This window comes from Catharus ustulatus, chromosome 3 (assembly GCF_009819885.2).
Source record: "Catharus ustulatus isolate bCatUst1 chromosome 3, bCatUst1.pri.v2, whole genome shotgun sequence".
NCBI lineage: Eukaryota > Metazoa > Chordata > Aves > Passeriformes > Turdidae > Catharus > Catharus ustulatus.
In genome coordinates this window covers 32,907,193-32,918,154 of record NC_046223.1, presented here as the reverse complement: position 1 = coordinate 32,918,154, position 10,962 = coordinate 32,907,193, and the positions used below count along the sequence as shown (strand labels likewise).

Below are 10,962 nucleotides of genomic sequence, written 5' to 3'. Positions count from 1 at the left end.
GCTCAGCTCCATAGAAAAGCAGCTCTTTGGGGCTCCTTGATCCCAACAATTCCTGAAAGCAAGAGTAGCATTTGCCCACTGCTATGCCTAAGCTTGGGAAACTGGGTAACAGCCAGCCTCCCCAACAGCCGACCGAAGATGTCTGACAATGGTCCCGAGAAGCAGTCCAAAAGGAAGTTTCTTTCTGTGGACCTTTCAATCTGAACCCAGCCCTTGCATTAATCTGAGAACACAATTTTCAGGGGTTGGTGAGGTGGAGAGCACAGGCTGCATCTCAGCTCACCCTCTGGCTCCCCCTTCAGCACCCCTTCCTACTTCTGCTTCCCAGTCTCTGGTATGCCCTCTTCAAGCACACACCACTGATGTTGCAGGCCACCATGCCCTCCTGATTCTAATTGTTCCTAAATATTTCTCTTAGTCAAAGACAGAAACTAGTCTTTTTATTGAATGTGCCCAAAGCAGCCATAGTTCATTATCTATCTCTCCTACTCTATACTTGTGAATACATTTTGTAGGCCCCCAGTATCACTGCTCCAGGGATTGAATCTTGCTCCTGGGGAACTGGGAAAGGCAGAAATAGGGGAAAAGAGAGCATAAGCAATACACGTCAAGGATTTTCATGTTCTCATTTTAATGATGAAAGACCAGATTAACACCACAGGAGGAGTAAGGGTGAAGGATGATTTCCCAAACATACTGCAGATGTTCTGTGAAATAAATTAACCTTCTTTTGGAGAAAAAGAAACTATTTCAATATTTACATTAGTTGCTTGAAATTCTTAAAAGGGAGGAGAGATTCTTGATGAACATCAGCTTTTTCATGTTTCACCAATTTCTGGAAAAGGACCAAGGAACAGCTACTGTATGAAAGGATTGCTGAAGACCTCTCTTAGCATTCATACAAAGTTGCGGGCAATGGCCAATACTTTGGAGAACTCGCCTTCTCTTCTTCGCAGTGTATAGGGTATTGGTGTTTTTATTCTAGTCCCTATTGGATTTCCATTATCTTCTATGAGTACCACATTGTTGGAATCAAATCTAGGCGTCATGGTGGGGCCAGGCATCTTGTGCCCTACAATTAAAGCCTTCTTCTTTTCTCCTTTGATAGCCAGAAGGATCTTATCTCCAACTTTGCCAACTCCAGTCTTGTTGTACACATGGATACATTTTGGTGGCCGGTGGTATGGTGTGTTCCCCAAGGTGCTGTTGTCCACCACTCGCACACGGGTTAGTTTCTGTATCGCTTGGCATGCTCCAGTGATGCTACCAAAAGACAGGAGAGAATGAGAGACAGATCTCCTCAATAATCCTCGGGGAGCAAAGGCAAACCCAGCACAGAATCTTGTAATTACACAAGCCACTCAGAAGGCGCCAGCAACAAATATATACCATATGGGTGACACACTGACTGCCTTCAGTGTGCCCTTTGAAAGCCAGATGCTACTTTGGGCTTTGCACACTCTTTAGTAAATGTCAAATACAAAACGACCTTTCTACTCTGAAACACAACTAAAAGATTGCGTGAAGAGTGGCTTGCATATCATGGGCTTTTTAGCAACTGCAGATGATCCAGCTTCAATCTGTGAGCAAAAAAACTGTGCTCACTTCTGTTTCAAACAGCCTGCAGGAAGCTAAGACTCAAGTCAGGCTCTTCCAATCTTGCACCTAGCCCCCAGTACTAAGGACTTTTATGACCAACCTTCCCTTCACTGAAGTCTGAGTCTCACAGCTTATTTTGCCCTCAGTAAGATCTCTGAGGTGCTGCTGTGGCTGTGGTTCCAAACAGAATCTAAGAGATCACCACCTTCCCTGTGTGGAAGGAATCCAGAGAGACACAGTCTCTTCTGTATGCTTGCTTTGTGGGAGTAAGAAACAACATAAGTAAACTGTACAATACTAATTTCTTATGTCTGAGTCTGATTATACTTGGGAACAGCAGGAACATGCTCCCTTACAGAAACCATTATTCTTTTATTCAGGGAGCTCAAACTCAAGTGATTTGTTGCTTGTCTTCAAAGGACACCCAAACACAGACCATTGGAAAAGCAGGAAGATCCTCTCTGCTGCTAAACAACTGCTTTGCAGTGAGGTACTAGAAACATGCTGGCCAGGGCTGCAGGAATGGCAACCTGCTGCCAGCTGAACTACTCAGAGATAACGTATGGATGCAACCTAGCCATTCATCTTGTTTTTAGAGCAGAAGCATGTGAAGTAAACAGGGACCATCATCCCTTCTTGAAGAGGAAGGGTCTGTATTTGCAAAGCTACCTAAAAGATCAGCATGCACACCAAATGTGGTGTGGATGGACATCAGTTGAAGCAGGTATTTTTAGACATAGTAAAGAAGGCCAGTGGAGTCAGTCTGCATTAGTCCAACTGCTCCAGAGGTCAAGCACTGCCTTTCAAGATCTGCTTCCCACAGCAGAGGCCTACTTGAGCTTTCTTCTCTCTCTCAGAAGTCACTAACTTCTGCAAGCAGCCACCCTCTCCCATCCCACCCCATCCCATGGACTGCAGCACACCACACTTTCTCTCCTCTGCCCACAACCTATGGCTGCCCAACAGGGAAAGCAGAAGGGAGGAGGCTGAAAACAGAAAAGTGCTGTCACGGGAAGGAGCAGGGAAAACCTCGGTGGGACCAAGTGTACAACACAGCAGTAGCAAATAGATATAAATGTGACTGTCCAGGAACCACTAGACAAGAATAACTGCACTGGGAGAACTTTTTCTTTCCCTTTTCTCTTCATTTCTGCCACAGTCTTGGAGGAAAGGAAAGAAAAGACCTCACAAAGAAAAGGTCTCCCCATTAAGTTTTTTGAAGTCCTGTTCGCCTCTATGGACTGGACTTCACCTCCCTGTCATTGTCACTTATATTTGCTTTAAATGTAAACTGGCCAATGCTCCTATACAGCCCACTTACAGAGAAAGCCAGAAAGACCTGGATACCTCCTTGAAATAGGACTATCACACGTGGCTGTGTTTATGCCACATCTCCTTACCTAGCCCTGAGCATTGTCTTAATCCCCCCTCTAGACCACAGTCCTGGGAATGACTATTCTCATCCTTTAAAGTGAAGCCCTGACCCTTCAAAGAGTTATAGAGATTCCCCAAATTGGCAGAGTGTATTGTGGGATTAAGTTTTGCACAAGGCATTGCAAAATATGAAGTCCATGAATTTGAAACTTTAAATGCCTACAGCCTGGAACAAGAAACAAAAGAAACATAACAAAATAGACACTGCTAAAGTGTGAGAAGTATTTTTATATTATTTTTATTCTAAATAACTTAAATGATAAAGCAGGGGCTCACTGTTAGGTTTTTTGCACTTGTATGAGAAACAGACACTTTCAACTTCGAGTTGCAGGCCCATGTATTGCTGTCAAAGGCTTAAAAGCCTCCTTGCACACATGAAAATGCAAAGCTCAGACTGCCAGGAACCTGCAAGTGGAATGCCTGGTCTCACTTTTCAACCTATTAAAGGACAACTGTGCGAATTTTATTTTATTACATTTTCCTTTTGAATTACAAATACTGTATCTTATTCTTGATTCTACTTAGCAGCATCTCTTTCAATCATGAAACATTCTGAAGAAAACAAAAGCAAAATTTGAAAGTTACCTGAACTGTCGTTGGATCACAGCACTGCTTAGATGGGTTAAAGACAAACCAAATCGTCTATTGAAGAGAGCCATTTGGTAGCCAACGCTGCATAAGAAACAAAAGAATTATTAACTCTGGAAAATTGACAGAATTTGGTTTGCTTTCTTTCCCTCACATGAATCACATGCTAGGGCCTCAGCACCTATTTAGATGCTGCAATCTACAGGACACAGAATGGTAGCAACATCTGCAGCACACTATAAGCAGATCTACAACCCCCGCCTGAATTCAGGAGGCAATGTAATTCAGACACATTGACTACAAAGCTGGATTCAGCATCACTGCATTGCAGTTTCCTACACACTGAGGTAAGGGCCCTTCTGCATGCACTGTGAATCACATAACAAGAAGAAGGTTTGAGAATTTCAGATGTGAACTGGTTTAGAGGCTGCAGTGCACAGTAAAAGCCATCATGGTTACTTATAAAAGCTACCAAGGTTACCCACAAAACCAAGCAAAAGGCCAATTCACCTACAGACTGGCATCACAGATTCAGGAAACAATTTGCCAGACAAGAAACAAGTCAGAGCTCCGTTGGTGAGGGCATGATCTCTCTTAGCATACAAAGGTGTTAAGCAGCCTGTTTAGAGACCACAGTTGCGCTGCTTCCAGTCTGCCCAGAGAAAAGCGTTCCCTGTACCTTTACAGTGCTGCTCAGTGCTGCTGTACACTGCACACCACCCTGATGCAGCAGAGATGGGTTACAAGGGTAACCTCAACTGAGAGCCACACCCTCTTCCCTGCCCACGTCTATGGCGGCTCCCTAACCTCATTCTGTCAGACTGACGGGGACCGGCTTGCAGGCATAGTCACAAAGGCTTATCTGAACCCAGATCACTTTCCCAAACATCATTAGGGAGCGATGACCCAGGTGGTTATGCCGGCAGATCCAAGTGAAGGGAGGAAACAACACACACTTAGACCCATTCCTCTTTCAGGCCAGCTCAGGTACAGCTAAGACTTTCCACCTGACCGCAACTTCTACCATGTGATACTGCTTGCTGTGACCTTGGCAGTGTAACCAACACGTGCTCTGCTTCTCTCCTTTCTAAAGCAAACGCTAAAAATCCATTGACCTCATCTCTCTCTCTGACAGTTCTGATGAGTTTTGGGCCAAAATACAGCAATACATTGTAAAGCCATTTTTTAAACTTTTATTTTAAAAACGAAGCCGAGTTAACTTCTCTAGGGAGAAAAAAATACCCACAGAGCCTTCTGTCAGACAATTTTATAGCTTTTATTACAACCAAGTAAAGTCCAGCCTAAATCTTTACTCTCTCTTTTATTACTTTTCTTCTCCGATGTGTTTGCTTACTTGGGAACATGTGTAAGTTTTAGGGTTTGCAGTTGTTTTACAGAGCAAGCGTTACCCGAGAGCACAGTGAGAAGCACAGGATATGTGCACCACAGCAGTTTTGAGTGGTGCTATCTGAGCAAAGTACAGGTGGCCAACTAACTCTGTCATACATGCAGGCTTGGAAGAGAACAGCAAGAGCCAAAGCTTATATTTATTTACACAAAACAAACAAAAATAACCCCCACCACTTTTCTGTGGGGTAGATGATCACCAAATGAGTCGAGGGCTTGCCTGCACTGAAATGAGACTCCATACAGGCTGTTTATGCCACATCGCCTTACCTAGCTGTGTGATCCTAATGACAGCAAGGCCCCGTTGCATTTGCAGTGCTGCTGGCAATCAAAGTCCAACACCTGGCCTTGCTGTTGCTCAGATTTCTAAGCAAGTTCAACTATGCTGACTTGCTTTAAGCCTACTGTCTGCCTGTGGGTGTGCTGTCTCCCCATGTGAAATTCAAACTTGGTGGGTAATAATGCTCCTATTTCCTCCAGAATCACAATGAGACTTTGGATCCCTCTACAAAACCCAAACAAGCAGCAGCAAGTTGGCCTCTCTATTATCTTTCAGGGACACTTCTTGGGGAGTTCAGATACCACTGTCACCCCCATCTCTATTTCCTAGCAGGCATGGTAGCCTTGGTGGCTGGACAAGGTGTGTCTGCTCATCCTCACCATTATACAAGACTAACTGGAGAGGTCTGTGGGTGCATGACAAGGCAGGCACAGGCTCTGCCTGCTGTCAGAGGGACAGCAGCATCAAGACCAGCACAGCCAGATGTGCTTAAAGCACATCTGAAATGGGCTAAAATGCTGCCTCATCTCTGAAGTCACTCACTGGGAGAAGTCACTGTTTGTTTCTACCCCGTGGCAGCAGTGAAGGTTTGAAGTTACAAAACGACCAGCGGAAGCATCAACAGCATTAAGTGTCCAAGGACTGTTTATTTTTCCAGATGACTCAGTACCCCCTTCTTAGCTAAGAATTGTTCCTCAGCACATTAAGATGTGTCACAAGTTAAAAAATTTTGCATGATTGATTATTTGGTATGAAGCATCCTGTTAGCAACTGAGTAAACAGGGGGGATGCTTCCAATTAGCAGGAGGGTTCAGGGTGGAGGGAAAAGAAGAATGCATCTATGGCATGAAGAACAGCATTCAAGGGTGCGTGTTCACAAGGAGTGAATCACAACTTTAGGTATTGTAACATGCTAGTTTCCTTTCTAGAAAGAAAGAGCCAATAGTCTGGGTCTGTCTCCGGGTGCTCCTCAACCAGACCCAGTTCCAATTTGATCCCTCTGTGGCTGTGAACTTATCTCTCCTGCCCTCAGTTTCCCCCTGTGGAGTTGCTAATTACTAAACAACTAAACTCTGAAGGGCACAGAAGCCATTCACTCTGCCACACTTGGTGCTGCCACATGAACACTCCGAGCTGGTGCCAAAATTGAAGAGCTGCTATAAATCAATGACAGCCATCAGCCCCAGTGCCCTCAGTACACTTCTCCTTCCCAGCAGAGGTTACCTCACACCAGTGAGCCTTAAAAAGGCTCAGAGGACGCTGCACTTAGACACAGGGAATGCATATGATCCAAGTTTGCTTCTGAAGGTGGCTCTCCGCAGGTCACCAGGTTTCAGTGCTCACAAATGTGTGGGAAGAGTAATCCCATAACCTTCAAGGACAGGAAAACCTGTAGGAATTTCCAGAAGTCTACCATCAGTACTGCCCAACTGATACAGGCAGGAGTGTACTCCAAAATACCCTGGACAGGCAGAACATCACCACTTGCTTAGTACTTAGTCACTAATACACTCCTGAACAGAGATTTATCTTTGAAGGGACTTTTGGAGGTCATCTAGTCCAATCTCCTGCTCAAGAAGGATTAACTTCCAAGTTTTTCATGCTAGGCAAGAGCAGTATTTAAACAAACAATATTCTAAAATGAGAGGTCTAACACAAAGGCAACTATTGATATAACATTGACCACTCATAGCTGCACCAAAGCAGCAGTTAAGAACCATGCAGAGGAATCTCTTGCTGTTTCTACCCTGCTGCCCCCAATTTCTAGTAGTGAAAAATGTGACTATTAAAATCATAGTCACAGAGACACTTTGTCCCTCTCCACATATCTGTAAAAAGTTATCACAGGCCTCAGACAAGAGCTCAAAGTAACATTCAGAAAAGGGTGAGGAATTTGTTAATCAAATATTCACTAAAATGACCTTATTTCTACCTCATTGAATTACTTTTGAGCACACAGTAACCTGCTACTGCAAATACTCTTCTCAAGGGCCCTTCAGCCTTACCCCATTCAACGCAAAAGACTGACATAAAATTCCAACAGTGCTCAACAAAGAAACTCTTAACACTAGTTATAAACGTCTGGAAGTTATTTACCCACTGCACCATTTTCAAGTTTTCTAGTTATCACCTTCAGTGGTTTTCCTTGATATTTAAGAACTAACTTGTATTTACTGCAATACTGAGTGGCTTTTGAATGGAGAAATTCTGGGAGGTTTCATTCCAGCTAATAAAATTGGAAAATACAAAAAATATATGTACAGTATTTTCATCAAATGCATGCAAACACATGAACAGACCACATCAGGGAACTGCTACAGAAAAAGGACATGTGCCAGACAAGGAAGACAGGATTACACACTCACTTTGAATGAACATCAGGCCACACAGCACCAAGAAAGGAAGCCCTGTGCTCCCCCAACCCGCATTTCCATCACTTCCCTTATGCAGGCTTTAGCACTTATGTAAATCAGTCACAGTTTTCAGCTAGCTCAGTTTTTTGATCCAGCTCAGCCTGAACACTGCTGCAACAGAATGTGGCACAATGCAAGATTGGGCCTTCTTCCACTGTTAGCCCAGACTTATGTGGTGACAGTACCTCCAAATAAGATTTGGACAAGGATCTCTTGTCATTTCAGCAAAAACACCAGTGTGCTTCACAAGAATGGTCTGCATGAATCTGCTCTACTAATACAGCCACGGGAGCACTGAAAAGGTCTGCATCTGAACACTCCAGAAAACAGTGCAACACCTCTGACCAAATTCTTATACCCTAAAAAACAGTCAAGGCACCATTCTTACCTTGCCTGCATCCTAGAATAAATGTTATTTTAAAGAGTGCTGCTACCTGGCAATCCAGTACTACTTTCCTTTTTAATCACAAGTTTTGAAACAACCCCTGTTCCCAAGATCTGTAATTCCATGATCAGTCAGCTATTCCTTTTCCTTCTTTCTTTTGGCAACTCATCCCCACAGACAAACCCCATGAAAAACCAATGGATGTTACAAAGCAAATGCTGAGGCCAACTACCCAAAGCCTGCTGTCAAAGCCAAAGAAACCAGACAAAAATATTCTTCACTTTTATAACAGTGACCTGATCTGCACAGTCAAACAGTGGGGACCAACATCACCTTTATTCTTTTAAAAGATCAAAACAGACATGCCCCAGGCACCATAAAGATTGAACTGCATCTGTCATCCATCATTTAAACACAGGAAATAAACCAAAGACAGCACAGGCAACACAAATGCCTAAACCCCTACTCTGCCACTGCAGGTCTATTTATAGACAGTCTGCCACCGTGGGCTGCAGAAGCCAACTGTGGACTACAGGACTCAATCCATTCACAGCTCTCCTCATAAAGGAAACAATGTGATTAAGGGCTGCGTGTGTTAAAAATACACAAGATATTCATTATCAAGACATAATTGGTTTTCTATTAATGACAGACAAAAAGGCCAGGGTCCACAAAGAGAAATTAAATATTTTTTAAATCTGTTTATGAATAGAAGTAGCTTTTAAACAAGATATTTACTGATCCAAGTTACCAACAGAAACTCATTACAGGTACGTCTGTTAAAAATTTTGAAGCAAAACATACTAACCTAATTTTCCAGACCACAATCAGGAATGGTAGATACCAAAAGAGCTGCATACCTTTAAAATAAAACTTACTTCTGAAATTTTGAGTATCCAGAAGCAACAACTCTAAAGTATTTACAGTATTTATTATTCTATTATCCAAACACCTAAATTCATCCTATATATTCATATTCACAGCACTATACTAAAATAGGGAGGGGTTATTCCCAGTGCACCTGCAGATAACGAAGTTAGAGAGAGGACAACTATTTGTGTGAAGTCAAAGGAAATGAGCAGTAGAGTAAGTACTGGATTAGGACTTTTAGGGTTTGAGGTGAAGCCAAAAATGGTCCCTCCCCTGTCTCTGCCTTTTGGGAATTACATGTGAATTCAGAGAACTGCCACCATAGTAATCTTGCACTGCTGTCATCTCTCAAATGTCTCTTTACTGGTTTTAGAAGTATTGAGGTCTCAAGAGCAGGGCAATGGTGGAAAGCCACAAGACCAGATTTGGTTCCCAGCCCCAACCTGGGTGGCCAGGCCCCAACCAGTAAGATGCAACCACAACCCAGGCAGCAGGAACCACACTGGGGGGAGCTGTGGCAAAAAGAACACAAACAAGACGGAAGTGAAGGTGTGTAGCTGTGTCTCGACCATGAAAAAAGTCAGGAACAACTGACCTAGGCTAGTTGTTCACAGAACAAAAAACTATAGTGGCTCTAGGTCTCCCTGATAAAGCTGCACCAGAAAAGGATGACTAATGCTGTCAGAATTCAGGCTTAAGAGAAACATGACCTGGAGACTAAGGCATGCTTGCTCACATTGCAAGACAATGCAGAGCTACCTGCAGCTTTGGTGGCATAAGCCTCATGTCTTGCTCAGAAATTTCCCTTAACTCAGTCTCTCCTTCCAAACAAGACCCTCTCAGGCAAGGCTGGAGAGCTCTGGAACCAGAGAAGCCAAGAGAACTCAGATAAGCATCTGTGTCCTGCTGTTTAAAAGGCTGGCTTGCCCACCTGTTTTTACTACAAAGATTAAGTTATTCATGCTTTTAAGAAGTATGTCATACTGCCTTTTCCCCCAACTGCCTCCCCTTACTCACTGGACCGCCAAAAAAGCTTTCTGGAGAATAACCAGGAAAGTACCGGCTGGAGCCCACACTTCCCGAGTCCCCATGACACACACGGGTAAATGCCACACTTGTCAGAACAGAGGAATTTCGGTCTAACTTTGCAGCATGACTGCTGGTAACCTCATACCCAACAAAGCCGAATATCGCAGCCGCACACGAATTCTGAGCAAAGAAACTCTCTGAGCACGCAGGAACTTCAGAAGAGTGTCTTCCCTCTCTCCCAAGCCACACTGCAGAGGCACGGACCCCAGTCCAGTGGGAGCACAGCGTGTAAGCGACACAAAGGCCCCAGGCCGCAGGTGCTATCGCGCCATGTCACCACCCACTAGTGAGAGACACTCAAGAGCCCTGTGCCCAGAGCACCGGGGCACCTGCAAGCGGCTCCTTCCGGGGCACAGGCGGCCGGGCCGAGACCCGGGGCAGGGAAGGCCTGGCCAGCCCCTGAGCCCACAGGCGAGTACGGCAGCAGCACAGCCCCAGAGCCCGAGGGCTGAGAGGGGCCGCCCGACCACAGGGCCCTGTGACGTTCCCGGCACTGGGAAAAAGCCAGTACGCAGGGAGCAGGCTGGCCCGGCGGCGGGGCAAGGCCGGGTACCGACCCTGCTGGGCAGTACGGTACCAGCTACGCAGCGCTGCGCTCCCAGCGTCCGGTCCGGTCCCGGTCCGGTCCCCGTCCCCGTCCCGGTCCCCGTCCCCGTCCCCGTCCCCGTCCCCGTCCCCGTCCCCGTCCCCGTCCCCGGTCCCGTCCCCAGGCCCCGTCGCTCCCCAGGCCCCGCCGCGCACCTCCGCGTGGAGCGCGCGCGCCCTACCGCCCAGCGCAGCCCCGGTGCGCACGCGCGGCGGTGCGGCCCCGCCCCACGCCCAGCGCAGAGCCGGCGGCTGCACGCCCCGCCCCCCGCCGGGGCCCCGCCCCCCGCCGAACAGAGCCGAACTCAGCC

At 45.8% G+C, this 10,962-nt stretch overlaps 1 protein-coding gene across 4 annotated transcripts; it reads right to left on the bottom strand.

Annotated features, from left to right (window-relative positions):
* Nucleotides 1-612: 612 nt before the first annotated feature.
* On the bottom strand, nt 613-10,861 carry MRPL14 (mitochondrial ribosomal protein L14). Of its 4 annotated transcripts, none has more exons than XM_033055903.2 (3): nt 10,808-10,861; nt 3,619-3,705; nt 613-1,263 (listed from the first exon to the last, which is right to left on the bottom strand). In XM_033055903.2, exons 2-3 carry the CDS (start codon nt 3,690-3,692, stop codon nt 897-899), a joined length of 441 nt encoding a protein of 146 aa, XP_032911794.1. In that variant the 5' UTR covers nt 3,693-3,705; nt 10,808-10,861; the 3' UTR covers nt 613-896. The 4 variants fall into 4 exon arrangements, with proteins under 4 accessions (XP_032911794.1, XP_032911796.1, XP_032911797.1 ...); XM_033055905.2 differs by having other exon boundaries at nt 10,834-10,855; XM_033055906.2 differs by lacking the exon at nt 10,808-10,861 and adding an exon at nt 10,152-10,478.
* Between the last annotated feature and the right edge of the window lie 101 nt (nt 10,862-10,962).